The 19,836-nt window shown below is 34.9% G+C and overlaps 1 protein-coding gene across 1 annotated transcript in view; it reads left to right on the top strand.

Annotated features, from left to right (window-relative positions):
- Positions 1-18,388, top strand: part of TTLL1B (Tubulin tyrosine ligase-like 1B) — a 47,256-nt gene extending 28,868 nt beyond the window's left edge. The window contains exons 5-8 of the mRNA XM_081753154.1: positions 11,305-11,506; positions 13,650-13,880; positions 15,129-15,238; positions 17,461-18,388. Coding sequence (XP_081609280.1) covers positions 11,305-11,506; positions 13,650-13,880; positions 15,129-15,238; positions 17,461-17,608 — 691 coding nt within the window. The 3' untranslated portion in view covers positions 17,609-18,388. The remainder of the gene's footprint in view (positions 1-11,304; positions 11,507-13,649; positions 13,881-15,128; positions 15,239-17,460) is intronic.
- Positions 18,389-19,836: the final 1,448 nt, after the last annotated feature.

Raw genomic sequence — 19,836 nt, 5'->3', positions numbered from 1 at the left:
CCAAATAATAGAATGATCATGCGACAAGTCTTTGCAACTGGTTTTCTGTAACGAAGACTTGGACAAGTTCTGCCTGATGAGGAGAGAAGAATATCCTGGTCTGGTGATTGCTGCTTTAAAAGTAATAATTCCATTTGCTATATCGTACTTGTGCGAAAGTGTGTTTTTTTTTATGGTAAACATTAAAACAAAGATAAGAAATCGCTTATCAGTTGAAAATGGCTTGATAATGATCGTCATGAAGATTGAACCGGGCATTGCTGCACTAGTGAAATTACACCATGCTTAGGTATCTCATTAGGTTTTAATTTTAATTGTATTTCAATGTGCAGGTTTTGTTTCATGTGTATTTTTCTAGTATTTCTATATACAGTTCTCATTAGTTTTATATCATACCTCTTTGATTTAAATTCATTTTTAAACAACTCTACTAACTAACTAACTCTATGGCCTATGGAACCCGGAGGTTCAATGCCGCGTTCACAAAAGCTCTACACTGACTTCTATCCTTAGCCAATTGGATCCAGTTTCTAATTTGTATTCTTATCTCAGCGAGATCCATCTTAATATTCTACTCCCATCTGCGCCTAGGTCTTCCTAATGGTCGTTTTCCGTTTGGTCTTCCTGTCAAGACTTTGAAAGCGTTTCTACTTTCTTCCATTCTAGCTACATGACCTGCCCACCTAAGCCTCCTAGACTTGACGACCCTAACAATGTTGGGTAACCGTATAAATTATGTAGTTCCTCGTTATGAAGTTTCCGCCATTCCCCATTCCCGTTCCTCTTGGGTCCGAATATTCGTCTAAGGATCTTGTTCTCAAATACTTTCAGTCTATGTTCTTCCCTCAGAGTAAGTGACCATGTTTCGCAACCATACAGAACAACAGGCATGATTATCGTTTTGTATATTTTAAGCTTCAAATTTCTCGACAGAATTCGCGACGACAAGAGACTTTGAACCGAATAGTAACACGAATTCTACACCCTTTGAAAATGTTCAGTAGACTTATTTTTTATTGTTCTTTACAGTGTGTATAAAAAATAAAAGTATGCCTATCAGAACAAAATTAAAAATAATATTTAAAAATAATTTCTGGTATTAGATTCTAACTATATTTATCTCTTCCGCCTATCTTCGCGATCCCCTAGGGGCCGCGACTCCCAGGTTGAGAAACCCTGCTCTAGGCACACATGAGTTATGATGGAACATACATACATACACTTTTATATGTATAAATGCAGATAAGAGAGAGTTGAGAGAGAGCGATTAAGGAATTACCGCTCTCAATCTCTTCACTTTACTTTTGCGATTCGTGAAAATCTTACGTGACAGTTTGGGGCTAGCTAGTTTTTTTGTCTTGAACCACGATCCGATTTTCGATATGCTCGACCTAAATGCTGTAATGCGAATATTGAGAAGTTATCTGCGATGAAAGTAGCTGCAAATAAATACATTACATAACTTATTTATTGCTATTACAGGATTTTTTAAATTTGTATTCAATATTCACACATAACACACCGACGTTCTGTGAATACCTCAGATGTTATATTTTAAAGATAAGAATTACTTATGTCGTGAAATGATATGAATATATATATTCAACTCATATATACAACGGATGGTATGAAAATATATATACAACTGATGAATTGTAATGTAACTATTTTACATAATTTTCATGCATTGAGGAAAGTAGAATATCATAAAAGAATCTCACCTGAACGGGTATCGAACTCACGATTTAAACACTCGGTGGTGTACCACTGAGCTAACATGACCGCTTTTCGGAATCTGCTTCTGAAATATAACTGAGCTCATACGTAAATGCTCTTTTCCGTATGGAAATCACAATGACGAAACGAGAGTGTGAATACATAGTCTCGAAATATTGTATCATTAAGTATTTCAATCAATGTTACTTTTTTCTACTCTTAATACCATTTCAACATGTCTTATTATATTTAACAGAAGGAAAAACATATCTGTACATCTTTTCCCGATTACTAAGGTTGGCTTTGGAGGTTCGAACCAGCAGCTTTAGTTTACTGTTTTCCGAAGATACCCGAAGTTGGACTTCGAAAGTGTTCGTCTCAAAACAGCTATCATCATATCGCTCAATCTGTTTGGTATATGCTATATGTTTTTATACGTGTAAAGTCAGTATAACAATTCATTCTTTAAACAGCTTTTCGTATGTATTAATATTTCTTTATAAAAACTGTTTTTAATGTTATTATTACGGCGCACCATTTTCAGATTTCTTTCGCGAGTCGTTGATCAAGTCGTTCGCCACCAGCGTTGCCAAACTCACAGCTCGGAATTATTCCAAAACCTGATCGAACTTATGCTAGATTCGGTCAAATTATGCTAGATCCTCATAATTACTAATTCAGGAGTTTTAAAGAAAGGAAGTTGAGATACGATAACGTAACTTAAAATACACAGAGAGCAAGAATGCATGGATAGAACTCAATACTTCACGCACCAAAATTTTAACTCAACTAAATTACTGCAGTCGTTGTCAGACTCAATGGCGTATATATCGTATAAATGAATGCAAAGTTTTTGTTTACATATTTTGAAAGAAAATTACTTCGCAGCATAAGCGGAGTTGGGAATCGTCTGCTGGGGGGGGGGAAGATTTTTGGTCGGTCTCGGAGCTGTCATTTCAGGAATAAATATGATCATGAAGTCAGAAATAAAGATGGTGAAGTTGCCAAAAAGTTGGGGGGAGAATGGCCCCCATAGCTCCGCCCATGCCTCGGAGTTAAAGGATTAGAAAACCCTGGGTGGAGCCACAAAAAAAAAGCCCAAAGCCGTTCCGAACTTACTTCGGAAAATAAGACTGCCTGTATGGTTTACCGAGTGTATGAATCAATGGAAGAGGATACATTTCTGCCGTTCTTTTTCTTCCCACGACCAACTTCTTTCTCATCTCCAGGTTTTACGGCTTTTTGATAACTTGCTGAAATTGTGCTAGATTTGGGCAGGATGCTAAAAGCAAGATGCTAGATGCTAGAGACATGCAAATTATGCTAGATCTAGCATCATTATGCTAGATCTGGCAACGCTGTTCCCCACAATAGGCGTGTCGTGCAAGTAACCAATCACACGCCAGGTACTAGCTTTTACCTATTGCTTCCTTCTCACAGCTCAGAACATTGGTAACTATGGATAGACGTACAGCAGTAATTACTTTATGGGAGTTGGAAGGTTATTCTGCAACTGCAGCTAGCAGGCGAGTAGGTGTCCCGGCCTCTACAGGAAGGCGATGGATTCGGAAATATGGTGCTACAGGTCAGACTGGTAATTTACGATCTCCTGGTCGTCCGCATGTGTCAACCGAAGCCCAAGATGCGAGATTAGTAAACGAAGCCCGGTTAGACCCACTAAGGACGTCTGGACAGCTAAGGGAAGCTTCTCTCTTTCCTGGTAATAAGCATACAGCTCTGCGAAGGCTTCGTCATGCTGGGTTACGTGGCCGTGTTGCTGCCGTGAAGGAAAAACTCTCAGACGACCACAAAATTTACCGTCTCGCGTTTGCACAGGCGAATGTGGGTCTCAATTGGGAAAACGTAGTTTTCTCAGATGAATCCATATTCACAACATCAAAGGAGGGACGCCGTTTTGTGTATCGTCCGAGAGGTACCCGATATGACCATGGATATGTGGCTGCTTGCAATCGCAGTGGCCATGTATCTATTTTATGTTGGGGTTGGATTTCCAGTCGCGGAGCAGGACAGCTTCATAGAATTGAAGGACATCTGGACAATGCTCAGTACTTAGACATTATCAGTAATATCATGGTGCCATCTGTACGAGTATTTCAGCCTGATGGTGTAATTCAGTTCCAGCAATACCAGTCGCCAATACATACTTCCCGTGTGGTTCATGAATGGTTCGCAGGGCACCCTGAGATTGATTTAATCGACTGGCCGCCTCGTGGAGCAGACCTCAATCTCATGGAAAATATGTGGGCAGAAGTGAAGCGTACTCTAAGGGAACGTTGGCCTGAGGCAGATCCACCAAGAACTCAGGATGACCTGTGGCATCTTGTTTCCGAAGCATGGCTGGAGGTAGGGGAAGAAGATAGATTTGTCACCCATGTAATAGATTCCATGCCCAGAAGAATGGAGCGTGTAATAAATTCAGAAGGGTCTTGGACACAATATTAATGTCCCCGCCTTAACTCCCGAAAAAAGCCCTTTTCAGGGCTACCTAAACGCCTCTGAAAATATTTCTAGAAGTAAACCACTTCTTGTATCCGATTTCTGTGCAATCCTACTAACAAAAGAATGATAATTAGCTGTAGGCTTTGAACTCAAGACCTCTTCAGTGGCAAGTCCGTACTCTACCAGTGAACTAACATGAACACGCAAACCCAACCTGAAGAAACACGACTTTCAATTTCTGGTATTCGATGACAACGATGCTCATATACTTTGCAAATGTTGTATTCAACTTGGGATATTCCGCAACACACACACACACATAAACAAAGCGAAAGAGAGAGAGAGAGAGAGAGATGAATACACAAAAGCATATTCAACGTATTCGAATGAGACTCTAAGTAACGACATTCCGTTCTAAAGAGAATTTGTGTTTCTTCCCGTGACGTTAAGGGGATCGGGAAAAGTTATGTGTCTTGAAGCAGGATACGACTTTGGATACTCTGTTTATACACTTTCTATATCCGTAGGAATATACTGTATTTCACGAATATAAATAACATACTGTAATGAGAATATTGAGAAGTTAAATCTGTATGACAAATAGCTGCAAATAAATACACTACATAACTTATTTATTGCTATTAAACGATTTTCCTAACTTGTATTTAACATTCTCATATATAATACCGACCTACTGTGAAAATTATCTCAGATGTTATATTTTAAACATAATAATTACTATGTTCTGCAATTATTATGTTATATATAAACAACTTATGTATTTTAATGTAATTATTTTATATAATTTTTCATGCATTGCGGAAAATATAATTTTAAAAAAAAGTATTGGCCCAGACGAGAATCGAACTCTCAACCATATGATTTGAAATCCGACAGCTTACCAATGAGCTAACACAAGGACTTCTAGAACTAAGCTTCTAGCGATGTATAACGGATCTCATGATAATTATGACATTCATATCCATTACAAACGCAGTTTCTGTTCTACTTTGACTTTTATTTTAGTACTCAGGCGATAATTATGTTCTATTTCTTAATTTTGAGCATTCTTTTACATATGGAAAGATTCTTTAACGTATTTAAATGTTCCATTACGTATAGAGAGCTAAATGACAAACAAGCATGTGCTCACATTAATAAAAACGTTTCGAAATATTGTATCATTTAGTATTTCAATCAATGTTGCTTTTTTAAACACTTGGTAACAAGTCTTATTATATTTAAAAGAAGAAAAACACATCTGCAAACTTTTACCCTTTTGCAAAGGCTGGCTTGGAGGTTCGAACCTGGCTTACTTTTTCCCGAAGATACCCGAAGCTGGACTTTGAAAATTTTTGCCTCAAAACACCAATAAAGAATGCGCTCAACCTTTTTGAGACAAGGTGTACATATAGAAAAATTGCAAACAAAAAATATATAAACATAAAAATATATTTAAAAAAATACAAACATCAAAGTACCAAAGTAAATTGTCGGACCTCTTTGGGGGGGCTGGCCCCTCCGGGCCCCCCTTCCCTACGCCACTGCCCAGTATGTCTTTTATACCAAAAAATATTACAATTTTATTTAATCACAACTTTATGTTTTGTTTACTAGTCGTGGAAACCCGTTAGGAATCTCCAAGCAGACGTTTTGTGTCTAGTGTTTAACGCTCTCTAGTGGCAGGTCTTCAAATTACCGTCTGGTAGGCGGGAAATAATGGACCTGTCTGCTTCTGTTTTTACTTTCACGTTTTTTTTTTTTTTTTTAAGTTGGATATGAAATGTTTACATACAACAAATAATAACCACACATACAATAAAGTATATAAGTAATTTACTTATTTTTGTAGATTCTTGGAGTTGTCATCCCTTTCAAATACTAGGCGAACAAAAAGTTCGTCTCAGAAGGTGAGTCGTCTGCTCATTCCTCTCTCAGACATGCCACTCCCGTCATCCAGGAGTGACTGAGAAAAATATTTTCGACTGAATTGGAAGCATGCGGGAAGCGAAATACTGATGCGGGGCCGCGTAAAACATTTTTCTTGGCTTCTATCGAAATTTCCAAAAACATTTTAATATTGAATATTACTTATTAATAATATATCCTTTAAATCTGATACTCCTAACATAGGATCCATGTTTTCTTTCTTTTTTTCTCTCAGGCTCGCTTACCAGCCAAGCTTCACTTAACGGTTCTTCTCAGAGACGTGAAGATGCAGGACAGATTGAAAATCTAACCCCTATTGTAACAATAATTTCGCATCAAAGTGTGTACCCGCAAACAAGAGACTGAATTTGGAAGTAACAATAGTTGCTGGTCAATGCTTCTAACTTCATTTCATTTCCCTAATTTCCGTTCCATATAGAATATACACTATAAGCCTGCTTCTTTTGGGCTTGCCTCTCACTTTAGGTTATCAACTCTGATAGCTCAATGGTTATTGAACTCTTTGCTTCTAGTATTATCCCAGTGTGTGATGCGAAATTTGAAATTTTGTGAAGAGGAGTGCTTCTTAGACAGAGAAAGAATTTTTTAGTAATTCATTTGGACTCTAATTTGAACACCCTTTCTGAATATAAATAATTTCATTAATGCATATTTAAATATAGGAATTATTCTAATATAATTACAAATTATTATTTAATTTGGCTTTTAAATTATATTAATATGTATATGTGAATTACTATATTTACATTTTGATATGCAAATCACGTTGGTGGGGCTGGCAGCTTACACCACCTACTTCTCTATTTCATATCGACCGCTTCGTTTCTATTACCATGCTTTTGTATTAACATTTATTTTCATCCCATATTCCTCACATGTTCATTTCACTTGCCATTTCTATTTGAACCCAGCCTCCTTTAGAGTTTCCACCAACAATTCCAATCCACACGGTCAAAAGCCTTTTCTAGATCAACAAATACAATATACACCTCTTCGCCTCTTTTCTATAAACTTTTCACTGATTACCCTTAATAATCAAATTGCATTTATTGTGTCCTTACCTCTCCTGAACGCGAACTGTTTCTCCTCAGTTTTTTCATTTGTTCATTCATAAAACCTTCTGTTTAGTATTCGAAGCAAAATCTTTGCTGTATGCGATATGATACTAATAATTCTATAATCCTTACATCTCTCTGGGTTCAATTTCTCACCATCGGCATCATTGTCGTCTTCAGGAAATCTTTTGGCCATTCTTCCGTTTCATATATTTCATTGTAGAGTCGGAACAATTCTTTGTTACCCTCGTCTCCCATATTCCTAATAAATTCGATTGGTATATTATCTATCCCGGTTGCCTTTCCATTCCTAATCTCGGATATAGCTTTTTCAAACTTATCCCGAAGAATATTAAACCCTTTATCATCCTCGCCTATTTCATTTTCTGCTTTAACATCCCATATGGTCAATCACTACTCTCATATAAGTCCTCAACATATTACTTCCATCTTCCTAAGACTTCACTTCTCTTGCTGACTACCTTCCCATTCTTATTTTTTATTGGAATCGTAATAACACTTTGTTTTTTCGAAGTTCCATAGATTTCACCTCCTTGTGCATTTCTTCATTTCTCTCAACTCTTTCTAATTCTTCCATGTCCTCACTTGTTTTGTAAAACTTTTCCCTTGCTGTGTTTCTCTTCATAACTCGTTGTTTAACTTCCTTTACATCTTTCTGCCCTCTTCTGTATCAACATGTTTTCACGCCTCCTTTCCTTTGTTTTCTGCAACATTTATTCTGTACCCATGGTTCCTAAACCATTTTGTGTTCACGGTAACCTACTACTTCTTCTGCAGTCTGCTGTATGCAAAGTATAATATGCTCCCACCTTCTGTTTCTACCTTTACTTATTCTTTCCTTGTTTGAGTATTTTTCTTTGAATTTTCCAACGAAGAGATTTCTTACTTCCTCGTTTTTCAACTTTTCATTTTAAATATCCTGTTGCCTACTTTTCTTCTGCCTATTTTTTTAAATTGAATATCTACATAAGATTCTGATCAGAGAAAATGTCGATCCCGGGAAGGGTCTTCGCGTGCTTTAAACTATTCAGATTCCTGCCATGAATCATAATATAGTCTATTTGATAACTTCGACCGTCTATTGAGGATTTCCATGTATATATTCTTCTCTTGTGTTGATTGAAACAAACGTTTCCAATTACTAAGGAATTCTGTCTACAGAAATGGACCAGTCTCTCTACCCTTTCATTTCTTTCGCCTAAACCATATTTGCCTACGACATTGCCTTTCTGTTTTTCTCCCACACTGCACTGAAATCCCCCATTACAATTACACACGCAACCCTATTCTCCGTGATTATAATTTCTTCTATTTCTTTATAATTTTCCTCTACTTCTTCGATTGTATGGGAAATGGTCGGTGCGTACGTCTATATCACCACTAAATCCGTCTTTTCCCCCTTCAAGTCTTAACATCATAACTTTATCATCAACAAATTATACTTTGATCAGTGATGAAAATTTTCCGGAAAATTTTGAAACGGAAAAAAAATTTTCCGATTCATAAAAACATACTCCACTTATTCCTACATCATTGTATTGCCATGATGTGAGGTGGAAAATTTTCTTCTACACTTTTCCGGAAAATTTTCCGTTATTAACAAATATCAGTGATGAAGTATCACTTCCTCAGTATTCATAAAATTGATTGAAATCATGTATAGAAATGTTAAAAAGTGAAAGATCGTTTAAAGAATCTGAAAATTTTCATGGCTCAGACAATTTTCAGTACTATGTAGGAACAAGTGAAACAATTTTTCATGATTCAAAGAATTGTTTGCCCTGTACAGTGATGAAAATTTTCCGGAAATTTTTCCGATTCATAAAAACATACTCCACTTATTCCTACAACGTTGTTTAGCCGTGATGTGAGGTGAAAAATTTTCTTCTATATTTTTCCGGAAAATTTTCCGTCCTTAATAAATATCAGTGATCAAGTAACAGTTCCTCAATATGCATAAAATTGATTGAAATCATGTATTAAAATGTTAAAAAATGAAAGATCGTTTAAAGAATCTGAAAATTTTCATGGCTCACACAATTTTCAGTACTATGTAGGATCAAGTGAAACAATGTTTCATAAATCGAAATATTTTGTGTCTTGTATGGAAAAATTGAAGAACTTTTTATGAGTCGGAAAATTTTCATCATTTTGAAGCAAAAAGTAAAACAACTTTTTGTGAATAGGAAAGTTTTATTTCTCTGTAGAAACAAGTGAAAGGAATTTTTCTAGATCGGAAAATTTTCATCACGATGTAGAAACAAGTGGAAAAAAGTTTTCATAAACCGAACAATTTTGGATATTATGTATAGTGATGTTAGGTGGAAAATTTTCCAGTATATTTAACTGCACATAGAGCTACAAAATTGAATTTCTGTAGAGGAAAGTTAGTCAGCAACAAATTATAATTTTCCAATTAGCTTTCGGGAACAAGAAACTTTTCTAATATTTCAAGTTGGGAAGTAAAAATTTACATAGTGTTTCTCACTTTGTCTCTCTGTCTCTGTCTCTGTCTCTCTCTCTCTCCGTCTCTATTATATCTACTTATTTAATAAATGTTGCAGAATGTAAATCGATAAAAGTAGTAAAGCTATGAGAAAACCATCTTATGCGTATTAAACTGACGAAATCTAATATGGTAAAATCAAAGATGGATTCTGAGGGAAGAACGCATTGAAGTTTTTGAAACATTCTTGAAATGAAGAATCGGTAGATTTTCACTTCATGAAACTTTTTAAAGATAATATTTATTACCAATAAATTTTACGGCTAAACAACGATGTAGGAATAAGTGGAGTATGTTTTTATGAATCGGAAAACATTCATGGCTTTTAATAAATTGAAATTTTAAATAATAGAATGGGATATTTGTATCCTACGAACTCATGTTCTCTCCACTTTGCATACACACACAGAGAGAGAGAGAGAGGAAGAGAGAGAGGAGTTGATTTTGAGTTTAACGTCCCTTTCAGCAGCGAAACTATATAAGACGGGACCAACTGATTAACGTGAAATCCGAACTACATGAGCTCCCGCTGGGAATTGAAGCCAGGTCTTCCATGCCAAAGGCGCGTATGCTAATTGCTTAGCAACGAAGGAGCTCGCAGATGAAGAGAGAGAGAGAAACACTATGTAAAATTTACTTCCCAACTTGAAATATTAGAAAATTTTCCGGTTCCCGAAAGCTAATTGCAAAATTATAATTTGTTGTTGACTAACTTTCCTCTACAGAAATTCAATTTTGTAGCTGAATGTGCAGTTAAATATAGTGAAAAATTTTCCACCTAACATCACTATACATAATATCCAAAATTGTCCGGTTTATGAAAAGTTTTTTTCCGCTTGTTTCTACATCGTGATGAAAATTTTCCGATCTAGAAAAATTCCTTTCACTTGTTCCTACAGAGCAATAAAACTTTCCGATTCACAAAAAGTTATTTTACTTTTTGCATCAAAATGATGAAAACTTTCCGATTCATGAAAAGTTCTTCAATTTTTCCATATAAGAGAAAATATTTCGATTCATGAAAAATGGTTTAACTTGTTCTTACTTAGTGCTGAAAATTGTCTGAGGCATGAAAATTTTCAGATTCTTTAAACGATCTTTCACATTTTTACATTTCTGTACATGAATTCAACCAATTTTATGATTGCTGAGGAATTGTTACTTGATTACTGATATTTTTAAAACGGAAAATTTTCCGAAAAAACATAGCGGAAAATTTTCCACTTTACATCACTAACTTTGATTACCTTCTCTTTCAAATGCTTACTAAGAATTATTCCCACAACATTGTATGACTGCCCTTCGTTTATGGCCAGTTGCACGTGGATTTGTTTATGGTCATTTAGATATAAAACGGTACAGATAATAATTAAGTTTCTAAAATATCAAAGTGCAATTGAATTATTTTCTACAAATAAATCGATAAAGAATAATTCATTCATGTAAAAAATGAAAATTTCATATTAGATTACATAACATTGTTTACCTATCCTTTTGGTAATTAGCTTCAATCGTGGTAATTAGCTAAAGTGGAATCAAAATATACTTTTATGTCCACAATTTTCATATGATATTATATTAAATCTCTTTTTCTAGGTATATTGACAACCCATTATTGATTGGTGGCAAAAAATTCGATTTGAGACTTTATGTTCTTGTGACGTCATTTCGTCCATTGAAGGCTTATTTATTTCGACTGGGCTTCTGCCGATTTTGTACTGTGAAATATGATACTAGCATTCAAGAACTAGACAACATGTATGTTCATCTTACGAATGTATCGGTTCAGAAGCATGGGGTAAGTTCCATTTAATCTTATATGAATATATTTCATACAATTAATGTCAAGTAAATAAAATATTTTGGTAAGAATAGTTTTCAAATAGTCAGTGTGATGGTTAAAATATTATTCTAAAAGAGATTTATAGTCGAATCAGAGCAGCAGTAAAGTATAAAGAGAAGGGAGAGTAACATTACAGATAACTAGAGTTAATTATAAAATATTTGAAAATATATCATTATAATCAACGCGAATATGAATTTAAATGTGAATGTATGATTGTGATAACATTTACTTATTTACTTATGTAATAGACAACAAAATATATTGTATGTATGAATGTAAATAGACATCCAACCATTCATTTTCACCTTATTTCTCATTGATGGATGTTGGTTTCCATGGATATTGACTGAACATTTGGCTCTGCGATTTGTTACTACACATTGTCTCAGAGATGAGTGTAGAACATATATTTCCAGAGCTTCTGTATATTTTCATTGAGGTACTCTTGATGATTCACGAATATTTATTACTTTTCCTTCCAAACTCGTATATTATGACTAGATGATATACTTACCTTCTGGCACAAGCCTATTTTTAATAATTTCATGTACAAAAATTACACAACTACAGTTTACGACAAATACTGCGCCAAATTTTCTATTAATAAATTAGATTGATTATAAGAGTTTCGAATTAAATTTTTCTACATTTTTTTTATTATTTTGAGCAGATTATTTCATATATTGCACATCACATAATAGCAATGATCATATGAACAGTGCATAGAACTTTATCTTATATCATAACAAACAGCTTACATCCAAAACTACATTAATACATTACACTATTTATACTTACATATATAAATAGTCATAATTTTCCCATTTAGTTAGAAGAACCAAAACAGTAGTCGCTTCTACATTCACTTTTACTTGTTACAAATGATTTACAAGTTTTGCAATAATATTGATCGCAGTCTATTTTTACTATATTTTGTTTCAGCATTTATTTCATAAATAATTTACGTACATTTTATTTCATTTTTAATTCTTACTTCTATCTTATAATAACCCCACAGTATGTGTTTATTTCATCTTCTAATATACGTAATGTGTGTATTTCATCTACGCAACTGAGAGATAGTTAACTAGCATCAATGCTTTATACTTTATGCTTATAACTTTTACATAATAACATTTTCTTGAATAAATAGTCTTTATATTCATCAAATGGTAAATATTTATTTATAACATTCTTTTTTAATTCCTTTTGTTTTTTACATATTTCTTTATCAAATTTGCTTTTAAAGTGTGAATTATTCAAATCAACTTGCGATGGTTTTATATACCATAGTATCAAGAATGCTTGGGTTTTGGCGCGTGCTTGGGTTTTGGCTTTCTACGCTTGTACTTGAAAAGCATGCTTTCATACAATCTGCCTTTTGTTGTACTTGCAAATGATGCTTTAGACAATACCTAGAACGTCATAGCATCACTGGCCGTTCATTGACTATTGGCTTGACGTGACTTGTAAAAAGCTTGCGTCAAGCTTGAATGGAACACTGAATGCATGGTTGCCTTCATGTAACTTCTTTACTGGAATCCAGCTTGCAGTATGCTTGCACCTTTTACAATCAAGCTGGATGCAAGCTTGGCCGGCTTGCAATTCAAGCTTACAGGAATCTGTTTGCAAGTTATCTCTGCTACTAGGATAATATATTTCCTATCGGAATCAACTATTTCTTTTAATATTGTTCCTTCTAATTAGTTTCATTTTACCAAGAACCTTCTTATTAATCTTCAGTATATTGTATTTGTTATTTTCGCTTTAATTACTTGTTACAAAATTATTAATAAACCTTTTAATATCTTCATAAGAGTTTTTTTTATTATTTATTTAAATGTGATAGATAAAACGTCCGTGTCTGTATAAAATATTTCTATATTGTCTTCATAGTTCGGTTTCATTATTTTGTACTGAAAGCCATACATTAAACTTTTTGATAGATCTAAAATAGGCTCTTCCACATAGCTTGGTTTGTTAACTACTATTTCAACTTTGTCGTTCTTTTATAGTTAGGTTTTGCCACAAGTTCCTCTATTTTAGTATGCATAGTCTACTGATGACCGAATGTTTATGGTGGCTTTTATTTCAGGGCGAATACAATAGCATGCATGGAGGGAAGTTAAGCGTGCAGAACTTGAGGCTATATTTAGAAAGTACAAGGGGTAAAGCAATCACAGAACAGCTGTTTAAATCCATCTCTTGGCTCATCGTACACTCGCTGAAAGCTGTGGCACCTGTAATGGCCAATGACAGGCATTGTTTTGAGTGCTATGGATACGATATCATTATTGACAATAGTCTAAAGCCGTGGTTAATTGAGGTACGTATTCCTTAGAGATTTCAGCAAGTATACATTCATTCTTGCTTTCTGTTGTCGTGTTTTCTCAGCAATAATTAGAAGTAACATAAGAAAATACACTCTTAGTATTAAAATTTCCGCTGGTTGAGATGGGTAATTCAAATATATTGCGATCAGTGCACAAGGAAATCAATTCCACTTTAGATCATTTTGGACGTATTTCAACTCTAAGATTTTTGTCTGCAAATTCTTTCAGAACTTATAAGATTCATCTTTAAATAGTGTAAATAACTCTTTTAATGTAAAGAATCATGTTAACTTTTCCCTTACTTCAGGGTACCGTACAAACTGTCTATCTTACAACTCTGGTAATTGAAGTTGATTCCTTTGTGCTCTGAACGCCTCATAATATCATAATCGTGGGCACAGCTACGTTTTTAAGCGGTCATGCAAACCAGGCCCGTAGCTACCGGGTGAGCAAGGGGGCTCAGCTCCCTTCATCCCCTTCAACTTTCAGTTATGTGTTGGTATTTTAGGTACAGTATGAATATAAGGTAAACACATGTTATCCCCCAAAGTTATCTTGTCCTCCCCTAGCACTCTTAGTGTTCTTCCTACAGGCCTGATGCGAAATACGGGAAAACAATAAACAGAAAAGATAAAAGTGAAAGTTATTTCCAACAAATTACGAATAGACTCGACAGGGTCACCAATACAAACACAAATATAGACAACAGTTAAAAACTCGTATGCTCTCCATAGGAACTAGAACTCCCAACGAGTCTCGCTTCACGACCATCAGTCTAATGCCTCACGCAACTTGACTACACCACACTTGCTTCCTAAATCTTCCCCCACCATGTATATTAAAGGAGCACGCTTAGCCACTTGGCCAATGGGAGAGTATCACTGAGCCACCGTGCCCCAGCAAAGAATACGGCAAATTATTGATAATATGTATATGGAACGTACATACTGTACATTAACAGAATCTTTTAGATTTTTGTTTTTGTTTTGTCAATCTCATTTAATGTAATTTTAAATGTTAAGAACACGCAAAAGACAAATTTGTTTCATAATAATAATAATAATAATAATAATAATAATAATAATAATAATAATAATAATAATAATAATAATAATAATAATAATAATAATATGTATAGGTCTCTAGAACATATGCTCACTGTCGATATACTAGTAGAAAAACTCTGGTTTACTAAGTGAAAGGGTTGCAGTATTCTGATATATCTTATTAAATCTTTTCAGGTTAACGCATCACCTTCCTTGACTTCCACCACAGTAAATGATAGAATCCTTAAATACAAACTAATTGACAATATATTGTCAGTTGTATGTCCTCCAGATGGTATTCCAGAGTAAGTGATACTTATTTAATTAACTAGTTTAGTACACGCAATCAAAACAGCAGCAATATCTAAATGTTATAATTTATATAGTATAAATAGAGATCTGTGAAGATATAAAATATCGCATCTACATCTGCATCCACATCACTATCTGCATCTGCACCGGTATCCGCAAATCCAATTTATTTGTTCTATGTCAATTATAATCTATAAAATAGTTTGTAACAACAATTGTAAGTAATTATCTGTTTTATAATTATATGAATCCTGATATAATACCAGTAAAACTTAAGCTAAATATTAAATCAATCTCTTCCTATTGTAGTAAGCTACGGTAAAGAAAATTGAATGAAATTCATCAAGTCAAATGTTGTGACATTAATGGGAAATATAGTACCTATTGTCTCATTAAGCTTCTTTGTTCAAAGCGCAAAGGTGAACTGGAGATAAGATGTCTTTGAGAAAGGAGAATAAGCTATCTGAAACAAACTTACAGGATTTTAAAACGAAAGAAAGAAAATTTAACGATACAATTTTGTTCTGGCTCTTATTTGTCCCAAAAGGGTATACAAGCTTAAATACTGTTTTCAAAACAATTTAGGGGAACAAGGCAAGAAAAGTAGAAGCGACAAAGGGAAATCAAAATTGCCGATGGATTTGGTTGTGGGCATTGTCGTGATCACTACAATACATCTGTGCTGGATGGTCAAATGGATATTTGCATTACAGAATATCTCTCTCGTAAGGTGTGTGTCTCTCAGAACGGCTACAACTGCTGCACATTTGTTTGGCATGATTCGATCAGGTTGTCTATGCTAGCCTGTGGAACGTTTCGACAACTGCTCAATGGGATTTAGGTCTAGGGAGGACATTGTCCATACCATCCGTTCGATACTCTCCACCTGTAGTTCATACCTACAATACGTGCTCGGTGAGGTTTTATATTATCCTCCATAAAAAAAATGAAACGACTGCCAATTGCTGCACTCATAGAAACAATATTAGAGCTTAGGATATCTTCTCTGTACCACTAAATTGTTACAGTACCCTTGTGAATGATCTGCAGAGCTGTGCGGCGTACGGTACTGATTTCTGCGCACACCATTATTCCACCATATTCACATTACGATACTTGTTGCACATGGGATGGACAATTATGAACTCCATGTTCCCTCCAGATGAGAATATGTCTGTTGTCTGATTGTAAACTGAAACGTAATTTGTCGGAGAATAGAATAGTGATCCACTCAACATACTCCCACTCACGATGTTCTAAATACTCCCACTCAGTTTCTGCGAGTTCTACGGTATTGAATGGAGAGAGCTTTCGACCTTCGCGCATAAAGTCTCTTTCCCGCAGCAGGTTGTGCACAGTTTGGATTGATACACTGCCTTTTATTGCCCATGTTTCAAGTAAATTGCGTTTTACTACCTGTTTCTTCCAGTCAATAACACGAAGTAATTGTCTTTCCTTGCTGTTGTTATCTGTGGCCGACCCTGTCCTGGTCTCCAAAGTATTATTCCAGCCTATTAAAAGCATATCCATCTGTGGAGGGCCTCAGCTACCACGCGTTGTCTGCTCGGCTTCTGTCTATAGTTCTTCATACCACAGATTCCGCTAAAGCGTGTTGTACTACCATTGTTCCTATTTAATATTATATCACAGCAGTCCACCTCCACTCGCTGCCCATCAGATAACACTACTAGATCGTTCCCATGTAGCATGATGGCTTCATGTCTTATCGCAAGTTGTATCTCGTGCGCTGTGACCTCACATTTGCGTTCGTTTTTGTAGACCATCCAGCACAAGTACGTTGCAGTGATCAAGGCTACGTTCTCCACAACAAAATATATCGAAAAGTCTGATGTTCCTCGGCCATTTAAGCATTTTAGTGCTTACTCTCATACTTGTTTTGACCAGTGTAGAAGGTGTCAGCAATAAGGTGTTTGGATGAATTATCAAGATAATTTTTATCTCTTCACTACATTCGATATTTTATCCACCATCCGCAAAAAAATTAAATATATATATCCACCTCCACGCAGACTTTCAGCAATAAGTTACATATTAAGTGACGACTTTAGCTCATCTTTTACTTCCAAAGTCTTTGTGTTGCTGTTCTTTTCTATCTTTAGTCCCAATATTAGGAAATATCAATCTATTTATTTCTAATAAATTTCAAAAGTATCAACTAATTAGTTTTTTTTTTCTTTTTCTTTCTTCTTCCCAGTGTTAAATGGAATAAAGTTCCATCTTCTGAAGCTCTTGGTAACTTTGAACTGTTGTTGGACGAAGAATTAGCTGCACAAGAGGAAGGTTATTCGCTGTACAGGTCACGACCAGAAACAAGCAAAGGACATGCTAACAGGTGGAAGTAGTCAAGGCTATTCTACCAACAAAAGAATCGGAATAGGATACCCGAAATTGAAAGACTTTAAATGCTTCTTTATATCTTATGTTAAAAAAAATAGTAAACATTTCTGGGTTGCTGCAAAGATGCCCCAACTCATCAGCTCAGCTCTCGGAGTCTCAGTCGGCCTCGAATGCAACAGATGAGCGTGAGTCTGTGTGAGCACGAGTTTTTAAGTGGATAGCGACAAGAGCCTGAGTCATTGAGGATACCGAGCTCGAGCTGGATCGAGTGCCTCTCTGAGCTAGTATGGACCTAATCGAAATTCGATAAATGCGAGCCCCATTGAAGAATTTGTTCAAGTGCGAACCTGAGCCAGAGTGAGCCTGATTGAGATTAGTGAGACGATTTTCTCAAAAACGACTCAGGCAATTTTGTTCGTGTCTTTATTAATAACTCCAGAGGTAAAATTGAGGGGAACGCCGTTACCTCTCTTCCAGAAAGTACTTATGGCGTCCCTCCACTTCCTAAATAATTACAATGGGCTAAGATAGGCACAGAGGACAGCGTGACGTCATGCGTTCTCCTACCTTTTCAGATCCAGTTTTAACCCTGAATAACTCCATAATGTTGTTTAAATTATTCCTTACGAAAATATTAACAAGAGATAGTTTACTCTTGGGGATGGATTTCTTTTTAGACTGGGTTTCTAAAAAACGAGTCAGGTGATGTTGTTGTTTATTTCATAAATAAATATTTTTTTATTATTCCTATAATATAGAACAAATCACTTTCATGAGATTATCCACAAGGGGTAGTTTACTCTTAGGAACAGCTTTTTTTTTTCGACAATTTTGAAAAATACTATTCATGCGATTTGTTCTTATTTTATATGAAAAATATTTCATTAATAACTCCAATATATCTAATAATTAATTTCTTATGGAAAAATCTACAAGAAGTAGTTTACATTTGGAGATGTTTTCTTTGGGTGAAGTTTTCCGAAAACGCCTTAGAATTTTGTTTATATTTCTCAAGAAAATGTTTCATTAATAACTGCAGCACACCATGATTTGGAGCGAGAAAGTTTAGTGCAATTCCCCGTTCCTCTTCTTTTGTCTGAGTTTGTGAAGGTCAAGGTCTATATGCTTGGCAGTCATCTCATAGCTGCTGAACATCATATGTTGATTGCTGACACGCGTGTACCATCACCTTAGGGAGAAATCTATATTATAAAATTGAAAATGACTATGTTTATGACTCTTAATCTCTTGAACAACCTGACCTATCTCGATCAAATTTTCAACATAGATGGGGTTCGGGCCTAGGATGTTTTTTTTTTTTTTTTATCTATTTACTTTCACAGTAGAACTTAGAGATGGGGGATGAGGGGGATGAGAGGGATATATAAAAATAAACTTAATAACTCTTGAACCACGAGACCGATCTCGATCAAATTTGAACATAGTTGAAGTTCGGACCTGGGATGGTTTTTATCATATCATTTTGACGATGCAACTTAATGGAAGGGGAAGGAAGAGATATTTAAAAATGATCGAAAATGGCCGATATTAGTGTAGTATCCATAGTTTTCGGGGTGCCACTAAAAGCAAAAACAACATATTTAACGGATACCAAAGACATTAGATAAGGAGTTGTGCATTATTATTATTATTATTATTATTATTATTATTATTATTATTATTGTTGTTGTTTTATTTTAACCTAGTGAAGCGAGTAATCGATGCTAGTAAGTTATAAAAATCTGACGAGTATTCTTACATTTCAGTACAATAACATTTGATATATCTATAATCTAGTTCATTGTGATTTTTACAAAAAAATCCTTGGCAGTGTTATGAATATTTAAAATAGCAACAAATGTTGAGAAAAAAAATCCACAATGCAGATCACAAACAACCCGATATGTAAATCCAGAACATGTTAACATTCATTATGTTTATGAAGAATTAACAACATAAAAAAGTTTTTCGTTTAGCAGGATTCTACATATAAAATCAGATAGAAGACAATTATCTTGAAATATACAGTACATATTTTAGAAATTTGCTGAAACATTACACTACCGACAAAACAATTACAAAGAATAAATAAAATGGTTCACAAATCCAGAGACAGTACAAGATCCTTTGCAGCTAGATTCACAACACACTGAACGATTCTCCCCTTGCGACAGAAGAAACATTTTGTAACTTTTATTTAATCAAAACGATCGTAAAAAGAAGAAGGATGTGC

This window comes from Thermobia domestica, chromosome 3, assembly GCF_964235325.1.
Source record: "Thermobia domestica chromosome 3, izTheDome1.hap1.1, whole genome shotgun sequence".
NCBI classification, from domain to species: Eukaryota; Metazoa; Arthropoda; class Insecta; order Zygentoma; family Lepismatidae; genus Thermobia; species Thermobia domestica.
The sequence above is the reverse complement of the archived record's forward strand: the minus strand, read 5'-3'. Positions and strand labels throughout refer to the sequence as shown.